Source organism: Acinonyx jubatus, chromosome B3 (genome assembly GCF_027475565.1).
Source record: "Acinonyx jubatus isolate Ajub_Pintada_27869175 chromosome B3, VMU_Ajub_asm_v1.0, whole genome shotgun sequence".
Lineage (NCBI taxonomy): Eukaryota > Metazoa > Chordata > Mammalia > Carnivora > Felidae > Acinonyx > Acinonyx jubatus.
Window position 1 is genome coordinate 57,192,258 of NC_069386.1, and position 22,544 is coordinate 57,214,801.

The following is a 22,544-nucleotide window of genomic DNA, read 5'->3' on the forward strand; positions in this document are numbered from 1 at the left end:
ACCAGGACACTTTTGAGAGTACAGTGGAGCACTTTTAATAATTTTGCCAGGACAACAGACATATTGGGACTATCCCAAGAAAACTATAAAGTATTGTCAGCCTAATTATAAGAGGTTCTGAAAGGATTTTTGATTACTGGTTTTAGATTTTCATAAGCAATCACATCTTTATGTCATTAACTTGTATTACTGTGAATCTTTATAAATGTAAAGTGTATTGCTTTATAATTTTATATTAAGAAATATGACTAAGGCATCTTGACACATGATTGAAGTTCTCTTTTTTGGGAAGGTGTTGGGGGAAGAGTTTGAGAAGAATTGGTTTTATTTATTGAGTGAGTGAATGAGTGAGTGGGAGCAGGGGAGGAAGAGAGAGAGAGAGAGAGAAAGAGAATCCCAAACAGGCCCTGAGCTGTCAGCACAGAACCAGATATGGGGCTCAGACTCACAAAACTGCGAGATCATGACCTGAACCAAAATCAAGAATTGGATGCTTAACTGACTTAGCCATCTAGGTGCCCTGGTATTTTTTTAAGTAAACTCTAAACCCAACATGGGGCTCAAACTCATGACCCCAAGATCAAGAGTTGCATGCTCCACCGTCCGAGCCAGCCAGGCATGCCAGAATTGGTATTAAATATTAATTTTAAAGAGAAAATTCTCTTACTTTGTGAGTTAAATGAAGCCACCACTAAGTACATGAAATTACAGTTTAAGGATATTTTAATTACTTCTTTTTATTATATATATGTGTATTTTACTATCAGCAGTTATAACTTAAGACAAGAAATTCTGTATGTTTTCTGTCTTGTATTTGACTTAATTCTTCTCTTCTAACCTGTGTACTTCTTGTTTGGGGGATATAGTAAATAACCTATTATTCACATTTAGCTTACCCTTCTTAATTTCATAGCCTTTTATCATCTGCCCTTGCTCAACCTAACTAACTTCATTTTGCAAATCCACCCATAGATATTTGCTACATGACAACTACTCTGCTGAGTGCTACAGTAAATGTGACATGGGAGGAAACTGGTCCTGTCCTCAAGCTGCTGAGAGTGTGCACTTGATGTGGTAGTCTCTCCACAGCTTTGTATATTTCACATTGTTTTTCTCTGTCTTCTTAACCCCCTGTCTCTTTTGAAGTGTGATGATTAGTATGTCAGAAATAGGCATAGCATGGTTTTGAATAGGAACTGTATGTTGCCTTATTCCAACATTTGTTCGGCTGATGCACAGGATTTTATTGGAATTTTGTCTACATTAATGAGAGGTGTTCAGGAAACAGCTTAAAACAACTACTAGATAATTTTTCTGTGCTGTAACTTATGCATCAGAATAAAAATGTATCAAAGTTCAACAGATTTGAACTGCCTGAGGAACCTTTGAGCAATGAGTTGACTCAGATAACAGTTTCCCAGATTGTTTTACCTTTAACAAGATTGCCTGGTTTCTCTAAAGGAAAAAATTTCTTTACAAGTATTTTCTTGCTTTTATTGTTTTGATTATCAACAGTTGTTTTATATTATAATGTTGGTTAATTATTTAAAAATGTAAGTACTTCCCATTGCCCTATTTGTGTTATCTTGAAAAGCTATAAAATTATTTCTACTGTATACTCACATGGTAAAAAGTTTATATGATATAAAAGCATATATAGTGCAGTCATCCCTGTCTCCCAGCCACCCATTCTTTTCATAACCAGTTTTTTGTCAATATTTTATATATCCTTTAAGAGATTACATGTACAGATATTATTATATATTCTTTTTTATTTTCACATAGTAACATACCATATGCACTCTTGTGTACTTGGCTTTTTTTACGTAACACTGTATCTTAGAGATTACTCCTTATCAGAACATAAAGAGCTATAGCCCTTTTTTTTTTTCAACGTTTATTTATTTTTGGGACAGAGAGAGACAGAGCATGAACGGGGGAGGGGCCGAGAGAGAGGGAGACACAGAATCGGAAACAGGCTCCAGGCTCTGAGCCATCAGCCCAGATCCTGACGCGGGGCTCGAACTCACGGACGGTGAGATCGTGACCTGGCTGAAGTCGGACGCTTAACCGACTGCGCCACTCAGGCGCCCCTAGAGCCCTTTTTTTAACAGCTGCATATTATTCCGTGTTACAAGGCCCCTACTAATCACTTTATTGTTTTCAGTTGCTTGCTGTTATATACAGTGCCTGATGAACAGCTTCATAGCATCTCATTTTGCACGTGTGCGACTCAATTAGCATGAATGTATATATCATTGCAAGAAGAATTTCTGGGTCAAATTGTATTCACGAATAGTTGAATGTCTTATTGTTTTTATGTCTAATTGTTTTTCTTTAAAGGTAATACATATCTGTGGTAAAACTTAAAACCTTACTGAAAAGAATAAAATGAAAAATAAGTTCTCCAAGCTTCTAGCCCCACTTCCTAGATGTAACACTTTGTTGTCTTTCTTGTGATTATCAACTTGCCTAATACTCATTTTTCTTTTTTTTCCTTGTCTTTTTAAACATAAATGGCTTTATGATATTCCAGTATGTGGATATATCATACTTCATCCAGTAAGTTCCTGATTGGTGGACATTTAAGATGTCTCCAGATATTTTTTGATACTAGTGAGGTTACAGTGAAGAACCATGTAGATACATGTATTTGCATACATATCATGTGTTCGTTCTATTGAATAGATTCCTTGAATCAAGGAATACATGCATTTTAAATATTGATTCATTTTATAAACTGCTCTCCAAAAAGATAGTTCCACTCGATACGTCCACCAGTATATCCTTGCTAACTCTGGTCAGTAAGATCAAAACTTTTTAATCTTTATGTGTTTAGTAAATGACAAAACACAATCATATTCTTATTTGAACTTCTTGTATTATGATAAGTTGGTCATTTCTGTTAATTTTCTATGTGTTAATATTTGTGTCCTTTACACATTTTTGTTATGGGTTGTTCACTTTGGTAGTGATTTGTAAGTGTAGTCTTCTATTAGGAAGTAGTCTGTGATCATGTATGTTAGAAATAATTTTTTCTCAGTTTTTCAGTTTTTACCATGTGTATGTTGTTAAATATACACAGTTTGGACCCTAAAGAGATGAGGGAAAGGTGGAGAGTGCTGGGAATGAATTAGTGGAAGATCCAGAGAAAACTACTAAACACATTTTAAATAAGGAAAATAACATGACAGAAATGATACAGTGTTTTTGTCTCTTTAGAGGAAAGATATAAATAAAAGATTGTGAAGTGTTCAGTTTGTATGAAGTATAACAACACACAGATATATCACTTTTTTTATATTTTTCCCTCCAGAGGTTTTATCAGCTATGATTAGTGTGCTCTTGGTGTATATACTTATGGGATTCCTCCTATATGAAGCTGTCCAAAGAACTATCCATATGAAATATGAAATAAATGGAGATATAATGCTCATCACTGCAGCTGTTGGAGTTGCTGTTAATGTAATGTAAGCTCTATTTTTGTTAATGTAATATCTTTATTTTTTAGACTAGTTTTAGGTTCACAGCAAAAATTGAGCAGAAGGCATAGAGATTTCCCATATATCCCCTGCCTTCACACATGTGTGGCTTCCGCATTATCAGCATCCTTCAGCAGAGTCATGCATGTGTTACAGTTGATGAACCAACATGAGCACATCACCACACGGTGTCCCTAGTTTACATTTGGGTTCATTCATTCTTGGTGTTGTATATTCTTTGGGTTTGGACATTATGGTGTCACACACTCTATATTGTTTTCACATCGATATTTTTAAGTACTGTGAACTGAGAGATTTTTATACATGCATTCAGTAATGTGCAGTGGTATTTTTATGTATTTTAAAATTATATATGTTAAATATGTAATTTTTCTTATGTTAATAAAACACTTGGAATTATAAATTCCTCACTAGTTTGCTCAATTATGCTGAAGTTTGACCAACAATGAGGTATTTAAGTGGGACAAAGTTTTTTTTAACTTTTATTTTATAATACTTTTGTATTAATAAGATATTTTTAATTACAAACTTTTTTCCCTAAGAATTATGAAATTTTTAGGTTTATACTTAATCATTTGGATCAGCAGTCAGCAAACTTTCTTGTAAAGGGCCAGACAGTAAATATTTTAGGCTTTGAGAGCCATGCAGTCTCTTTTGCAGCTGCTCAACTCTGCTGTTACAGAACAAAAGCAGCAACATGTAATATATAAACAAATGAGCATGGCTGTGTCCCAGTAAAACTTTGTGTACAAAACCAGGCATTGGGCCGCATACGCTTTACAGACCATGGTTTGCCAATCCCTGCCCTGGCTTCCATTCCTACTTAAAATAAAATCAAAATCCTTACCATCACCTTTTTGATAAGATCCTGTGTACCTCTCTAACTCATATCCTAGCATTCTTGCTCACTTTAGCAACAATGGTTATCTTGCTTTTTTGAAACACGTAGAGCACATTTTCATACAAAGGCCTTTGCCCTGGTATTCCTTCTGCCTAGAACCACCCTTTCACCACCACCTGCTTCTTGACTTGATTCGAGTCTCTGCTGAGAAGGAATCTCAGAGAGACATTGTCTGACCAACCACTCCCCCGACCCTAGCACTCTCCATCCCTCGAAGTGCCTTTTCTTCAGAATAGTTGCATTGCCTGGCAGTATGTTCTGTATTGATTTGTTGAATTCTCTGCCTTCTCTACTAGAACAGAAGCTAGTAGAGCTTCTACTCCTAGCATGGGGATAGGGATAGGTCTGTCTGATTCACTGTTTTGACCCTAGCACCTAGAATAGTACCTGCTATGCAATAGGTGCTCAGATATATATTAAATGAATGAGTTCCATGTTGTCTCATTAGTGTCTGATTAGCAATAAATATTTTTATCAATACTGCTAGGAAAAATAATAATGTTTTCTTTTATTTTTGACAGAATGGGGTTTCTATTGAACCAGTCTGGTCACCACGCCCATTCCCACTCTCTGCCTTCGAATTCTCCTACCGCAGGTTCTGGGTGCAGACACAACCATGGGCAGGACAGCCTAGCAGTGAGAGCTGCATTTGTACATGCCTTGGGGGATTTGGTACAGAGTGTTGGTGTACTAATAGCTGCATACATCATACGATTCAAGGTAATAGGATTGCTAATTTTTCTATTTTAAAATATATTTAATTTCAATATTAAAACTAAAGGTAATTGTCTTTTATCAGTATATTGGACACCAAAGCTAGTCTTACTCATTTTGCATTTAGGGAGGCTTAACTGAGCCGCCAGTATAGCTCTTTTGCTAACACTAAACACAGTAGTATCATTTTACAGAGTAACAATCTATAGCTGGCTTCAGTACCACCTTCACTCAAGTTTAAGCCTTGTCCCTGAACTGCTAGGTACTGGCATGTGTGCTGGACTAGAAATCCAGAGATTTGTGTTCTAGTCTTGGCTCTGCCATTTATACTTTGAGCAAGTATTGAGCAAGTAAGTCCCTTAACTCTAAACTCTTATTTATTAGGTTTATTTATTTTGAGAGAGTGCACACAGGCACACATGCACGAGTAGGGGAAGGGCAATGAGAGAGAGAGCGAGCAAGTGAGCGAGAAACTCAGTCTCCTCACTCAGCACAGAGCCTGACGCAGGGCACTATCCCATGACCATGAGATCATGATCTGAGCTAAAATCAAGAGTCAGACACTTAACCAACTAAGCCATCCAGGAGCCCCTCTAGATCAGATAAGTGGCTGCTAAAACTCGTTTGAGCTCTGATATTCTCTGGTTCTGGTTGGAAGATTTAGGGAAGGCACAGAGGAAAGCAGTAGAACAAATGATTAAACCTCTGGAAATAGGTCTTACCAGGAAAGGTATTTAAACAATCCAGGAAAGAGTCACAGTATCTAAATTTAAAGGTATTCTTCAGTCCTGGCAAAGGCAGCTAAAGAATGGGGGACATGGGGACAGAGTATGGCTTGTTTTGCTTGTTTTATGTCAGTCTGTACTTAATCATACAATTTTGCTGTGTCACCTTTCAGCCAGAATACAAGATTGCCGATCCCATCTGTACATATGTATTTTCATTACTTGTGGCTTTCACAACATTTCGTATCATATGGGACACAATAGTTATAATACTAGAAGGTAAGCTCTCACTAATATCCCCCGTTGTGGGTTTATTACTTCCCTAAATCAGATTGGGGGTGGGCGGGGCACTCTAGGGTAGGTAGGAGTCCTGTCTTTTCTTTTTACAGACGCTTATAGGTTATAGTAACACCACTTTATGTGTATATAAAATATAAGAATTGATGTGCTCTCCCATCTGTTACCTATTCGATCCTTATGATCACTGAGAAAGGTAGGTAAGGTAGACATTATTATCTCTATTTACCAACAAGGAAATTGAGGTTCAGAGGGGTAACATAACTTGCTTAATTAAGGTAATGCTGCTAATAAATAAACTATGGAGCTAGGACAAAGATGCAACTCTTTTGAGTCTTAATACAATTATGTCTACTGGTTTATTAATTCCTTAATTCCCATTTAACTTGCTATTTTGTTATATTTCCTACATCCCTACTTATATTAAGTATATGCCTATATTTTCAACAGTACGTTCATTGTCATTGGATGTTCCCTTTTTTCATTTTTTTTCTATCCTGGCTTTTTATTTTTTTTTAACGTTTGTTTATTTTTGAGAGAGACAGCGTGAGAGTGCAAGCTGCGGAAGGGCAGAGAGAGAGGGAGACACAGAATCCCAAGCAGGCTCTGTGCTATCAGCAGGGCTCGAACCCATGAACTGTGAGATCATGACCTGAGCCAAAATCAAGAGTCAGACACTTAACTGACTAAACCACCAGGTGCCTCTATCCTAGCTTATTTGTTAAATGAAGTATTCAGGTTTGATATATATATTTTTAAGTTGATTTATTTTGAGAGAGAGAGAGAGTGCATGTGCACGTGTGCCAAGCGCAGGTGGGGGAGGGGCAGAGAGAGAGAGAGACAGCACCCAGCCCATCGTGGGGCTCAATCTCATGTGGGATCATAACCTGAGCCAAAATCAAGACTTGGATGCTTAACCAACTGAGCCACCCAGGTGCATCCTTGTCTTAAAGTATTAAGATATTTTAAAGTATTCATTTAAACTGAATTTGGTAAAGCCGTTTGAGTTCTTTGGAAAAAAAAATTCTATCAGTTATGTATAACTTTTTCCCCCAAATAAACTTTACTTATAAATGATATATTCTAAACTAATAGGTGTACCAAGCCATTTGAATGTAGACTATATCAAAGAAGCCTTGATGAAAATAGAAGATGTATATTCAGTGGAAGATTTAAATATCTGGTCTCTCACTTCAGGAAAACCTACTGCCATAGTACACATACAGCTAAGTATGTTGCTGACGGTAAATCCTGGGGTTGGTGGACTTTGTCTTTGGAATTGAATTTAGCATTTTTGCTTTTAAATAAGTAGGAAAATTGTTTCTGCTGGAAAGATTTGCTTTAAGGGAGGGTTCAGACTTTTCAAAAGGTGAGTTGCAGATCAATAATGGCAGCCGAGCAATAATTTTCAATCTCTTTAAGATGAGACATTACAAATTGATTTTTGCTTTCAGATTAAAGCATGAAGTGTATCTACCATGCTGTATTTCTGCATAAGAAAAGCTGGATCTGTTTTTATTTCTTTAGGTCATTTCACAGATTGATGCTTTTTATTTATCAAAATAATACATGCATGTGGTTTATTTTTTTTAAAAGTACAGAAGACTTGCAATTGATGTCCAGTATTCTTTCTCTGAGAGTGGACTAGAGGGATTGGATAAATGACAAGCCATCCTGGCTTTTTAAGCCGGTGTGCTTCTCCAAGAGAGGAGCTTCAAGAGGGGACAAATCAAACTAATAAAAATAGGTTCACTGTATATGAAATTTGTTATTTCCCTGTGTCATTGTAACTTTGTACAATGAATAGTAATGATATTTTCTTGACATTGCAGTTCCTGGAAGTTCATCTAAATGGGAAGAAGTACAGTCCAAAGCAAAGCATGTGTTATTGAACACATTTGGCATGTATAAATGTACTATTCAGCTTCAGAGTTACAGGCAAGAAGTGGACAGAACTTGTGCACATTGTCAGAGTTCCAGTTCCTAATTTTATATGTTTTGGGGACCACTGCCTTATTTATCCTGCAGTCACAGACCTGAGAGCAATAAATGTGCACACCTGAAAGAGAAAATGGAATCCCTGACAGCTGTGTCCATATCAAGCACCTGTCTCTCAAAACAATCACTCTAGCCTGAGAGTGCTACTTTCTGTTTAATGGTAAAAGGAGACTTCACCATGGTTTTCAGATGAAGATGTTTCCAAAACACTATTTATAGAATGAGACGTGACTCTACGGATACCTCAAAGAAGACAATCCAAGACCACATTTCACTAACTGTGACAGAGTACATGTCTTAAAGGGAGCATCAAGAATTCAGTATTTGCATTTAAAAATCCTTTTTAAGGACCATTTTTTATCAAGCTAGTGCTGGAAAACTGATTTTTTTTTATTAGGTAATCTTGACAGCCAGCTTCTGGAATTTGACACCCAGTTATGTTTTTACAGAAATTATTTCTCAACAGATTTCAGAGAATACTAGAAATTATCCAGATAGTGGAATAAGCATGTATTCCTAAGTGTTTCAGAAATGTTTTATTTCACAAATAATGTTATTGTTATACTTTATAAACAACTTTTTCCAGATGTTACAGGGTTTTGAATCTCAAAGTTATCATTTTGGTTATTTGTAATCTTAATCAGAACCAAATCTTTACATGTTGTGGTGGTCACTGTCATTAGGAATATTTAGGAAATATTTTCAATACTATTCTAAATGGCAGAAGTTAATCTTAAATTACTATATGGTGATTTAAAATATAGGAGTGAGGATGGAGTGTGGAATGTCAGATTTAAGTCTTCTGCAGTCACTTTTATTATTCATGGAATTATCTTAAGAATAGCAGGAGACTGCAAAATGTAAACAATGATCCTCTGTCCTTGTAAGAACTGAAAGTGTGCTTGGTACCTTGCTTCCAGCCTCCATACCAGTTAGTCTGTGCCCCTTCAGGGTAAAACTCTGGAGAGCTGTGGTTCAGTTTGTAATGTCTATCTTTCACATGTAGATTAACCACATTCCTCCAGAGAGAATTTGTTTGATGATATGGGTTAGGGATTCTCCACGGACTCCAGAAACCCTAAGATATAATTTTGAGGTTTTCCAATAATACCATAGCAGAAATGCCCAGAGAGATAGGGAGAAGACATTTAAAAAGAAAGAAAACATCAAGGGTTTTTGACCTTGTATTTGTGTTGTTTGAAACAGGAATTGGGATGGACATTCAATCTGTGTTGTAGGGAGGCTAAACCTGAAACTTTCCAAACCGAATGCAACCTAATTGGTACCAGTTGTGTTAAAGGGGTAGCTGTGAATAATCAGGTTTCATTTTGCGACTGTTGGTTTTGTGATTATCTTTATGCACTTTAGAAGTCTATTTTCACAGGGACAGTTTCTTAACCAAGAATGGATATGGTTCTTGAGGTTCTCAGAGAATCAGAGTACAATTACTAGGCAAGTTGTGAATTAGAAGCGTAGATAAACATGCAGATGACTTATAATATCAAAGAAGGAGAGGAAACAGATTTCATGTTTCTACCAAGTACCTCACTGTAAGTAAACCTAAGATAAAACCTGAAGTTCCCTAAAAGATGATTAAGAGTTGATGGTATCCCCCAAAAAAGGGTTGATGAGGGTTAATGGTATCTAGTAAAACCCAGTGTTTATTGAATTGAATTGAAAATTAACCTTATGCGGTTCTTGCTGTGAATCCATTTAAAATGATTTGAATTTTTCAAAAATTTGAGTAGTACATACATAGTTTAAGTCAAAATTCTCTTAAATGTGGAAGGCAAATAAGAATAAATGAGAAGCATGTCAGTGGACATCTGGGCATTACGTACTTTGGGTACCTAGCAAGAGAAAGGAAAAGAACATGCATTGTAGGCTAATGGCTTTCCCCGTATTTGCAGGTGTTTCCCATGTGTCCACTGAGCTTGTTTCTTGTAAACTTTCCTTTATCCTAAATAGGCGTATCTTACTTTTCATATCGACCTGTTCCTTGAAAAAGTTATGTGATAAAACAGTCTGAAATTCATTTGAGGATTGAAAAGGATGTTTTGTAAAATGCAGAAACAGTGAAAACCTTTGTAAATTTTAGTGAGTGTGCTTTGTTTAAGTGAGGTACACATGAAGTTCCCTGTGCTTTGTCTTTTGTAGCAAGGACTACACATTTTGTACTTGTGCTTTCCTGGGGCTGAGATTGAAAATTGATAGATTTCACTTTTTGTAACTTGACAAAACCCACACAGGACGATGTGAACTTAGCAGTTAGGGCCAGGGACTGCACGACGGAAGCCACAGAGCCTTGGGTCTGTCCCTACCCTGCTGAGCTGCAACCCTGAGTCACACCCCTCAGACAGCCCTCACAGGAAGAGTTCTCCACTGTCCTGACACAGGCGCTGGGTAGTTTTGGATAAACACTTTGCATTGTTAATTGTGCACTGAGAAAACAGATCACAACCTAAAAACTGGGCAGTTCTTCAGTGTGATGTTTTTTTTGTTTGTTTTTTTTTAAGTAAGCTCCACAAAGCGTGGAGCCCAGTGCCAGGCTTGAACTCCCATCCCTGAGATGGAGACCTGAGCTGACATCAAGAATTGGACAGTTAATCAACTGATGCACCCAGGTGCCCCCAGTTTGATGTATTTTAATTAACATTTGCAAATAATCAGAGTTACTTGTATATATAAACCTGTCAAAACTCTGGCCAGAGGCAGCATTTTGATTTATTTTAGGAAAAGACCTATTTTTCATTAACGACCATGCTGCCTTACAAACCTAATGTGAGGAATATAGTTGAATAGGGCATCTTTCAGAGAGCTTTGAAATGTAGAACCATTTCAAATAGAATTCCCACATACACTTCCCATTAGCTGTGCCTTGTGTAATGTGAGCCCAGATTTTCGCAGCTTGCAGCTCCTGTCAGTATTGTTTGCCAAATCACAGGCTCTCTTATTTTACTGTTTTCGTTTCAAGTTTGGGTACTTTATTTCCATTTTCTAAAACTAAGTTTCCTGCTCTTAAAAGTCTCAGTGTTCTGGTTCTGTGTCTTGAACCCAGGTGTCCTCACTGACAGTGTTTGTTTTTAGTAGAATTTTCCCAGAATAGACACAGGCAAGATCAGACACATGAGCTTCCCTTTTGTTTAAATGTGAGGAAAACCATCTTTCAGAAACAAAGCACCACTTATAAACTTTTTCTTCGTGAGGAAGAACCCTTTTTTTAAACAGCTGATTGTTCTTGATCCAGATTTCTCTTGGACACTGAACTTTACAGTATAAGTATGATAGAAATAGACTACACTATACAACCATAAGTGAAGATTCTCTCTAATAAGACTGGATTGTGTTTCTTAAACTACTCTCACCACTTTAGAAGAGATAGTCATTCACTTTTGAAACAAGCACAATGAGGTAAATTTATTTTCTTTTTATGAATTTATGTGAATTGGTTCACCATAATGAATAAGGTGTGTTTTTACAGAATCTGAGCCCCGTTGGAATAAGATTTTAGGCAATTTTCCTGTTGACTCTACCTTACATATAGTGTTAATAGATGTAAGATTAGTTCCTTTGGCTTGGTTTCTTTTTAAACCAAGCTTAGCTCATGAGCCAGTTGAGTATTAGTCCCAAAGAATAGTGACACCTTGCTATATGCTGTGTTGAGGGGAGGTGAGTCTGATTTCCAAATGATTAAGTTTTTTTTGTCTCTAACCAAAACATGATTTGCAAACTCTAACTACAGATCTGCCACGGGAATCTTGCTGGAAAGGACATCAGATTTGTTTTACAGCTCACCAATCAGGGATATTTTTTGTTATGTTCGTAGGAGCCCGCAAATTAGAAGAAATTGTCGTGGGAATTCCTCAGTATTGAATTGTGTATGTGCATTCAGGCCATCCGATCCTTGAATTCCTGCTTACAAAGGGTTTACTCTGTTACGTTATTCTTCCGATCGTATTGTAAAGACCAATATTTTCTGATTTTTGGTAAGACTGGAAAACATTTACGGAGACTTTCCCAATTACATCTATGACAGCGTCAATTTGAATATTGCAGTTAAGTATATTCTGAAAAATTGAAATGGCCAGTATGTCAGCTTTGCACCTGGAAGATACCTTATATTTGGAAAGCTTATGCTTCTCTAAAAATATATGTTATTAAGCCATATCACAGTTTAAGAAATTGTATATACTTTTCCATTTGCCCTTTCAGAAACCAGGTATTTTGCATACGATTGATTTTAGGAAGATTTTGAAGCTGGTGTTTCTCCATATAATTTAAGATCAAGGTATAGTATATGTATATGTACTGTATTTGCAATTTTCAAATTGTAATTTCCTATACATTTATTAAATAAAGTATTGTTTTGCCGTGTGGTTTATTAAAAAATGAAAATATATAATCCTGAAATTTCTGGGCTGCTTTATTGAGCAATAGCAGACCTTAAAACATAGTAATAATCTTAAAAAGCATTGGAAAATAGATGATACCCTAGTTTTATAAACTCAGACTGTAATGCCCTATTTAAGGTGTTTAAGAACTAAACCTGGGAAAAACCTTCCAGGTAAAGAAAAAAAGAGCTATTAAAAGAATCTATAACTTTTTCTACAAGTCACTTTTAATATTCCTGCAGGCCCAGCAACAATGGCAGAAAGGAAAGAGATGCTCCCGTGAAAGTAAGATTGGTGAGGGCCTTTGTGAAGTCTGAGAGGAATGACCTGGTGACCCTCCGATGGTACAGACAGGGGCGGTCAGCACACTGTGCCTCATGGGCCGAGTCTGGCCTGCAGCCCGTTTTGCGTGGCCCATGGAGCTGAAAATGGTTTTTGTATTTTTTAATGGTTAAAAAAAAAAAAAATCAGAAGAATATGTGAAAATTACGTTGAACTTTAAATTTCAGTGTAAATAAAGTATTCCTCAAACACAGCCACACTCATTTCATCACGTATGGTTACCTGTGGCTGCTTTCGTGCCGCGGTGGCAGAGTTGAGTAGCTGGGACAGATATAAAATATTTACTATCTGACCATTTGTAGGCGAAGTTTGCCCGCCCTTGGTGTACACTGTCGTATGGTTTCAAGGCTCTTGACAGCGCAGATGGATGCGGCAGGCTTTTCTGGAGCCTGCTCGGAAGTTTCTGTGACTGGCCAGTCTGAAGGCCACCTGCGCTGTCAAAGCTTCTTCCCCTCCCTTACTTTTTTCTTTTGTCTGTCTTCCTCGGAAGTTTGAGGCAGAGATAGAGGAGAAGAGGAGCAGGATTTCAAACACCATCTATGTGCCATATACTAAGTTTACTAGCAAAGCAGTTTTCTACCCCCTAACACCAGGATCATTTCAGAATATTTTCAATATACAGGTTTACTGGATTTTTTAATTTTCACTTAAGTTATAACAAAAAATAAAGAAAATGTCCAACCTACTGAACCAGTTCTCTGAGATGTCCCAATTTCAGTATTATGGTATCTTAAAGATGAGAATGCTTCTCAAACCAAGTATGTAGATCTCAGTGGCTAAAACACTGAATTATATAATATTTCTTAGAACTTTAACAAATATGCGTTAAAGTACCCTATGTGTGTTGAGTACCCTATGCACCTTGTGCCAAATGGGCGCTCACGAATGAAAAATACCATTTTATCTGCTAAGACGAAATTTGGTTATTGGGCTTTAAAAATAACATGTTCTTGGGGCGCCTGGGTGGCTCAGTCGGTTAAGCATCTGACTTCGGCTCAGGTCACGTTCTCACAGTCCGTGAGTTCGAGCCCCGTGTCGGGCTCTGGGCTGATGGCTCAGAGCCTGGAGCCTGCTTCCGATTCTGTGTCTCCTTCTCTCTCTGCCCCTCCCCCATTCATGCTCTGTCTCTCTCTCAAAAATAAATAAAAACGTTAAAAAAAATTTAAAATAAATAAAAATAAAAATAACATGTTCTTTAAAGTTTCCCAGTCGCCTAGAGAAAGACTCCTCTATTTTTGAAAATAGTAATAAAATAAAGTTTTAGGTAAGTTATAGTAGTGAGATGTTAACATATGATTTGATTACTTACCTAGCTGTATATCTATTTTGATGTGTCATTTTTTTCATCCTTGTCAGATGCCAAAATGAATTCGAATTTACTTTACAATAAATTATAAATTAGACTTACAAACTCTTACTTATGCCAAACTTTCCATTTTATTTTATATATTAGTTGGATAATATTTTTGGTTATAATTCCAGCTATGATATAGTATATTTTCTTTAAGCTAGAATATAGCCTAAGCATAAATAGGAAGTATGAAGCCTTCTGACTAAATATCATCTTTACATAAATCATGTGTTTAAGATTAGGAGCTTTAAAAATCCAGCCTCAGTGAAATTTTCAGGCAGAATTCTGGTTTAAGGCTCTATGTGACTTTTACAGAACATGAACTATAAAGTTTGGCCAATAAACATGAAGATGATACTTTGTAAGTTACCAAATTCCTTCTGTGAACTTTTCAAAAATTTGTTCTGGTTTGACTTGAAATTCCTGTTTGTTTTACTTGCCAGCTTCTGCATATTGGTTTGTGGGGTTTTGGTGTGTTTTGGGTTTTGGTGTTTTTTGTTTTTTTTTTTAACACTTTTGTTCACTTTAACAAAATGCTGGCGCCATGGGGAAAATGTGTGTGAGTTGGTTTTTCTACAAAATATACTGAGCTATTTCTTGGGAAGAAAGTAGGATTTTTTTTTTTAATGGAAATTTTCAGAGACCCCATGAACGCAAAGCCAACCTGAAAGCAAGACAGACCACCTCTGTTCCCTTGACTTTCCTAGGATTGAAGATCTGCTCCCACCCTCCCTCATTATTCTTTCTTCTACTTCCTCCCCAGAGGAATCCTAACAACATAAATGGTTACAGGGACACTTGCCTCAGGACAGTGATTGTAGTGGATATCTGGCCTAGTCAAGGAATGAAGAAGTGGGGTGAAGAGGAGAGTTTCCTGGACTCCCATTCGTTAAATCAGTTCCCTGTGAAGGCTACTGGCAAATCCTAGTTCCAACAGGCTCTTAATCACTTTATGGTCTGACTGGAGTTTCAGCAGTATCTGAACACAAGCCTATACCATTGTTGCTTTGCTTTTTTGTGTAAGAATATTTTCCAAAGTCCTGCATATTTGTTAAAATTCTAAGAAATATTATATAATTCAGTGTTTTAGCCATTGAGATCTACATACTTGGTTTGAGAAGCATTCTCATCTTTAAGATACCATAATACTGAAATTGGGACATCTCAAAGAAGTGGTTCAGTAGGTTGGACTTTAATAAGGTATATTGAGACTACCTCCAGATGTGAATTCATTTTACAATCATTTAACCAAGAAATGATCTGTGAAGGCCACCTCCCTACCACTGAATATGTTGTGGACTAGAACAAAAAATTCCTGTGTATTTTTAAAAATTAAACAGGAAATGAAACAATATTATGTTTTTGGAGAGCGTCTTGGGTCATACCCTCACTCCTACAAATAGAAGATCACACTCCCATTACGGATGGCTTGAGAAACTGGCCTGTAGGATAAAGTCCATCCTCTTGGTAATGACGTACAAAATCCTTCTGGTTTGGTGACTGCTCACTTCTCCACCCACAATTCCACCCTTCCTACAACCACTATCCTATCTCCCATGCTTCAGCCATACCAAACCACAGTCCAATTTTGGTTAACGGGGGAAATAATTGCTAACATTTATTGAACCTTTACTGCCTTTCAGACACTGCTATATACTTAATTGTGTAATTCTCATGATGGTATTTTGATAAATATTATAATCTTCACTTTACAAATGAAGAAACTGAGACCAGGAGAAGTTAACTGCCGTGCTGAAAGTCACATAGGTAGTCATGTAGAAAGAGAAGGTCACAGACATCTCTTAAATATAGTTATAACTAGTAAACAATATAAAAGGGATCCAGTGTAGACTATTGTAGTCAAAATCACAACCATTAGACCATAGATGTATACAAATAATGGAAGTATAATAGTTTAGGAAGACACAACTTTCCATAATTTATATACATGCTTAGCAAAAAAGTAGCCAAAAGTTTACTCTATTTCTTAACTGAATTCTTGTTTTTTGAGGCACCAGGATAGTGCTAAATCAGGTTTCAGCATGTTCTCACTAGCCTTTCCTTTCTTCATTCCTCAGTCCTCATAGCCATGACTGGGAAGGGTTGGGACCCAAGCCACAAGGGCCAGGCTCCTTCTGCCATTTCTTCAATAGCCAGCCACTGCTTTGCTCTCAGGACAATGCACTTCTGTGTCCACAACTGGTCTTGTTTGTGAAGGGGAGGGGCTAGTCCACGTTACAGTCAACGTACCATGGGACCCCCTGGGCACAACAATCCCCCAAATCTTTTTTTTTTTTTTTTTTTTACGTTTATTTATTCTTGAGACAGAGAGATACAGAGCATGAACGGGGGAGGGGCAGAGAGAGAAGGAGACACAGAATCGGAAGCAGGCTTCAGGCTCTGAGCCATCAGCCCAGAGCCTGACGCAGGGCTCCAACTCACGGACCGCGAGATCATGACCCAGGCTGAAGTCGGATGCTCAACCGACTGAGCCACCCAGGCGCCCCAACAATCCCCCAAATCTTAAGTCAATATTTACATTGCTTGGGGGTGGGGGGGGGGAGGGAAAGGTGGCTAAAACAAGCAGAAAGGGTTGTGCCCACCATTGAATCCTTACCAAGACAGGATCGAGACAAAGAAACAGCTCAGAAATATTACATACAGACTGTGAACCCATGGAAAACAAAAAACACAAGCCTCCAGTAATTCATAGATATTTCCAGGAAGTCAATGAACTTCCCACAAGCCATGGAATTATGGGTTAAAGCTGATCTCATCTTGGTTGGGAGTGGGTAAGATGTAGTAGATATCTGGGTTAGTTACTAGGTAGCTCCAAACCAAATAGATGCTTTCATTGTGAGCTCACACAGAGGTATGGACTCAGCAGACTGCCTAGGTTTCCATCTTGGCCCTCCCCTCCCTTTCTAACATTGAGATTTGGGGAAACTTTTTGAACTTCTCTGTGCTCGGTTTCTCTGTCCACAAAATAAAAATATTAACTGTTCCTGCCTCATGTGACTTTTATAAGGATTAAATGAGCTACATAAAGAAAGTGCTGGGAACACATCATTATTACTACAAGTTAATTTCTTCACAAAGGCACTGCCTATTATTTTTTACTTGGCTAATTGAGCAGTGCCAGTCTTACAGCTCCCAGAACAAGGCAAATTTTCTTATCCTCTGCTCCTTTGCCCCTTCTTTATCTGGAAAATCATTTCCCCAGCTTCTTTACCTCATAAAAACCAACTCATCCTTAAAGATTCTCCTCAGGTATCATCTCCTCCAAAAAGCCTTCCTTTCCCTCCCTATGTGAATTAGGAGCCCTTCTTCTGTGCCTACCTCCCTCCCTCATTTGGTCACTGTGGGAGCCACCACTGTCTGATTACCCACAAGCCCTTGGGGGAGGGACCTAGGTGTTTTCTTTGAATTTCTAGTGTTAGAGACACAGAAGGGCTGTGTGAATATTCCCACAGTTAGAAACCATACATACACTAAATATCTTTTTTTTAATGTTTGTTTTTGAGAGAGCGAGAGAGTGAGAGAGAGAGAGAGTGAGTGAGCATGAGCGGGGGAGGGACAGAAGTAGACACAGAATCCGAAGAAAGCTCCAGGCTCCGAGCTGTCAGTGCAGAGCCTGATGTGTGACTCAAACTCACAAACCGTGAGATCATGACCTGAGCCAGTCAGCCGCGTACCCAACTGAGCCACCCAGGTGCCCCACTAAATATCTATTTTTGCATGGAAATTTTTTAAGGAGCCCTAAGAATCCTCACTGTCAATGCTGTAATCTCTTTTCCATAGTGTAACTGAAACCCTATCATAAAATTGCTTCTCTGAAAAAATGTTCCAGATTGGCTATCTCCCAATAACAAAGAATTGGTTTTTTTTATACTTGGGTATGTGTAATTATAGTATAGCTATTCAGGAATTTCTGGTTATTTTCTGTATCTCTTTAAAAAGATTACAACAGAAATTAGACCCATTTCTGAAACATCCCAGACAATTCCACAATTAATTGCAACTAAATTGGTAATAACAGCCAGTAGCTATTATCACTTACAGAACCTGAAATCTCTCCTGGAGACCCTCCTTAGTAGCACCAAGCTAGTGCTTGTCAATTCCTATCTTGCTGATAACAGCTTGTTTGTTTTACAAAAGACACTTTATTTTTAGAAGATGAATAGTAACTATTTTCAGCTTGAAGCTGGGGGACAGCTTACACTACTTTGAAAGTACTGATGGAGTTTAAATCTCTCATTTTTTAAATATATATATATTTTAATGTTTATTCATTTTTGGAGAGACAGAGACAGAGCACAAGCAGAGCAGGGGCAGAGAGAGAGAGAGGGAGACACAGAATCCGAAGCAGGCTCCAGGCTCTGAGCTGTCAGCACAGGGCTCAAACCCACAAACTGCAAGATCATGACCTGAGCTGAAGTGAGTTGCTTAACCAACTGAGCCACCCAGGTGCCCCAGGGCCCACTTCAGATCCTCTGTCCCCCTCTCTTCTTGCCCCTCCCCTGCTTGCACTCTCTCAAAATAAATAAACCTCAAAGAAAGATTTTATATCTAATGTTTTATTTATTTATTTATTTATTTATTTATTTATTTATTTAGAAAGAGACAGAGTGTAAGCAGGGGAGGGGCAGAGAGAGGGAGACACAGAATCACAAGCAGGCTCCAGGCTCTGAGCTGTCAGCACAGAGCCCGACGCAGGGCTCGAACTCAAATCATGAGATCATGACCTGACCTGAATGAAGTCAGATGCTTAAGTGACTGAGCCACCCAGGCACCCCTAAATCACTCTTTTAAAACTAATTAATTTTTTTTTCTTTTTAATTTACATCCAAGTTAGTTAGTATGTAACTAACTCAGTTATGTGGTGCAATAATGATTTCAGGAGTAGATTCCAGTGACTTATCCCCTACATGTAACACCCAGTGCTCATCCCACCAAGTGTCTTCCTTAATGCCCCTTACCCATTTAGCCCCTCCCCCCAGCCACAACCCCTCCAGCAACCTAATCACCCTTTATTCTCACGGCTAAAACATAATACCAAACAGACAGATGTACCCTGGAGTAGGAGGCAGAAGAACCGATTCTGGTCTCAGCTTTGCTAGGTGTGTCTCATTGGACAAGTGACTCTGTTTTGCCGGGACCCAGCCTGGCTGTCTGCATAGTTAATAATAATAAAACATTGATTGAATGCTTAGCCCTGTACATGCCGAGCAGTGTTCTAAAGGCTTCTCAGGAGGGGTGCCTGGGTGGCCCAGTGGGTTAAGCGTCTGACTCTTGATCTCAGCTCAGGTCTTGATCACTTGGTTTGTGAGATCAAGCGCCACTTCCGGGCTCTACAATGACAGTGCGGAGCCTGCTTGGGATTCTCTCTCCCTGGGCCCATACCCTGCTCATGCACACGCATGCACATTCTCTCTCTCGTTCTCTCTGAAAATAAATAAACATTAAAAAAATAATAATTGCTCAACTGGATGGACAGGTTACCTTAACTCTGACCTCATCTCTCCCAGAACTGCCTGAGGCTTACTGACATTTTTTGTCAATAAAGACCCCGAGGGGCTATGCTCTTACAGCCTCTTCTCTTATGTGTTTTGTTGTTGAGACACTAAAGAGAGGCAGTATGATGTGATGAGGAGAAAGTTTAGATCCAACCTGTGAGGGCTCAAATTCGGCTCTATGAACTTAATAGCTGGGTGATCTTAGCCTGCACCTAGCCCTCTCAGCTGCACAAGGTAACACCCTGGATGTTACAGGTTTGCTTTAGGGGTGAACTACCACGATGTCCATAAAATGTCTAGTGTGGTGCTTGCCATTCAATACATTGTCATCTCCTCCTCCCGCTCCCCACTCCGTGATTGAGAAATCGCAAGTGTCGCCACTGGACCTATCTACTTAGTATAATTCAGGAAGCCTCTTATACCAAGGAGTAACGGAAGGATGGAAAGAAACTAACATCTGAGATTTTATGTCAAGTCATTTCAAACCTATCAGCTTCTTCTCACTGGGGCAGAAGTGACCCCTAAGTGTATGTTCAGGTTCTGTCGGTATGAACTAAGGTAAATTATTTGACCTCTTTGGGCTCAGTTCTTTCACCGGTAAGATGGGGGTCATAAATGTCACCTGACCCCAGGACTGTTGGGAGGATTACACGAGGTGATGCATGCCAAGTGCCTGGTGCATGCCAGGTGCTCCTGAGTGGTGGCTGCAGCTGCCATTATTCCCATTTTGGTTTCCTGAGCTTCCCTGGCCTCACTAGAAGCTTTCCTGACACCCTGAAAAGAACACCAACGTCATAACTTAAATACACAATTGAGGGGCAGGACCTGCTCCCCAAATGACTCATTCATAACCACCCCAGCACAGGTCATGCCGTCAGCACAAAGATGACATCTTACTATGCTTGCACTTCCTTCCACCAACGTCCTGGGCTGGGGGCTGCTTCTGGCAAGGTATCCACGGGCAGAATCTGTGAGTCATGAGCAGAAGGACCTAAAAATTCTTAGGAAGATTCTTGGCTCAGTACACCCACAGCCACTAACTCAGGGCCTAAACTAGTTTTTCTCCAGAGGGAAACAGAAGTAGAGATGTGTGTATACTGTCACAGTGACCGAGTAAGGGCTTAGACTATGGGGAGTTCCAATGAGCATGGTGCCCCCACCACGTCCCTGGGACAGGCACAACTAGTCCTAACACAGCATGTGTCTCCTTCTCCCTCCCCTTCACAGCAAATGTCCCCCCCCCAAAAAAAAACTGCCTGAAACACCAAATTCACCAACTGCACCTCTATTCTCTAAACATACCACCATCTCTGTACCTGGTTCTTATTTTCACAGGTTATATCACTAGGAGAGGGAGAGGCTTCATCCCTCACCCTAAGCCCATACCACTCCTGGGGCCATGCCAACACCTACACAGACTTGAACTACTCTACTTTATAATCGCACTGGATTCGTCCTCTTATTCCCCAGTGGACTTAGTACACCCATAGGCAACCAGACTGAGTCCACTAGAATGTAAGTACCTTAAGGGCAGGGTCCGTATCCATTTTGCCCCATCCCATCCTTAGTGTCTAGCAAAATGAGCAGCACAAAGTGAGTCTCAATAGATCTTCACTGAATGAATGAGGAATGCATATATTCCGAGATTAGAGCAGGAGTGAAAGTCTCTCCCTGGTACAAGATCACTGGAGTAATAAATACATTCTAGAACTGTGCTGCCCAATATGGGAGCCACTAGCTACATTTGGCCATTTAAATTTAATTACTATATTTTTTAACGTTTATTTTGAGAAAGAGAGAGAGCACGCATATATGCGAGCGTGAGTGGGGGAGGGGCAGAGAGAGAGGAAGAGAGAGAATCCCAAGCAGGGTCTGCACTGTCAGCTCAGATCCCAATTTGGAGCTCAATTTCACAACCCTGGGATCATGACCTGAGCTGAAATCAAGAGTTGGACACTTAACCGACTGAACCATCCAGGTTCCCCTAAATTTTAATTAATATTAATTAAAATTAAATAAACAAAATTAACTCACAAAAATAAACTCAAAAGGGATGAAAGACCTAAACGTGAGACAGAAAACCATCAAAACCCTAGAAGAGAAAGCAGGCAACAACCTCTTTGACCTTGGCCATGTCAATTTCTTGTTTGACACATCTCCAAAGGCAAGGGAGTTAAAAGCAAAAATGAACTATTGGGACCTCATCCAGATAAAAAGCTTCTGCACTGCAAAGGAAACAATCAACAAAACTAAAAGGCAACCAATGGAATTGGAAAAGATATTTGTAAATGACATCTTAGACAAAGGGCTAGTATCCAAAATCTATAAAGAACTCACCAAACTCCACACCCAAAAAACAAATAATCCAGTGAAGAAATGGGCAGAAGACATGAATAGACCCTTTTCCAAAGAAGACATCCAGATGGCCAAGAAACAAATGAAATGATGCTCAACATCACTCATCATCAGGGAAATACAAATCACAGCCACACTGAGATACCACCTCACACCAGTCAGAGTGGCTAAAATGAACAACTCAGGAAACTACAGATGCTGGCGAGGATGTAGAGAAACGGGAACCCTCCTGCACTGTTGGTGGGAATGCAAACTGGTACAGACGCTCTGGAAAACAGTGAGGAGGTTCCTCAAAAAATGAAAAATAGAACTACTCTATGACCCAGCAATAGGACTAGTAGGAATTTTTCCAAAGGATCCAGGAGTGCTGATTCATAGCACTTGAATGTTTATAACAGCACTTTCAACAATAGCCAAATTATGGAAAGAGCCTAAATGTCCATCAATGGAT

The 22,544-nt window shown here is 38.8% G+C and overlaps 2 protein-coding genes across 4 annotated transcripts in view; one reads left to right on the top strand and one right to left on the bottom strand.

Moving 5' to 3' along the window:
• The window catches only part of SLC30A4 (solute carrier family 30 member 4), a 30,164-nt gene extending 17,656 nt beyond the window's left edge, over positions 1-12,508 (top strand). For 2 of the 3 annotated variants that reach the window (XM_027067170.2, XM_027067169.2), the window contains exons 4-8: positions 3,317-3,470; positions 4,926-5,124; positions 6,017-6,122; positions 7,236-7,370; positions 7,973-12,508. In XM_027067170.2, the coding sequence (XP_026922971.1) occupies positions 3,317-3,470; positions 4,926-5,124; positions 6,017-6,122; positions 7,236-7,370; positions 7,973-8,127 (749 nt within the window). In that variant the 3' untranslated portion in view covers positions 8,128-12,508. The remainder of the gene's footprint in view (positions 1-3,316; positions 3,471-4,925; positions 5,125-6,016; positions 6,123-7,235; positions 7,371-7,972) is intronic. The other variant, XM_027067172.2, reaches the window with a different exon arrangement.
• Positions 1-22,544, bottom strand: part of BLOC1S6 (biogenesis of lysosomal organelles complex 1 subunit 6) — a 127,652-nt gene that overhangs the window by 99,555 nt on the left and 5,553 nt on the right. The window lies entirely within an intron of this gene.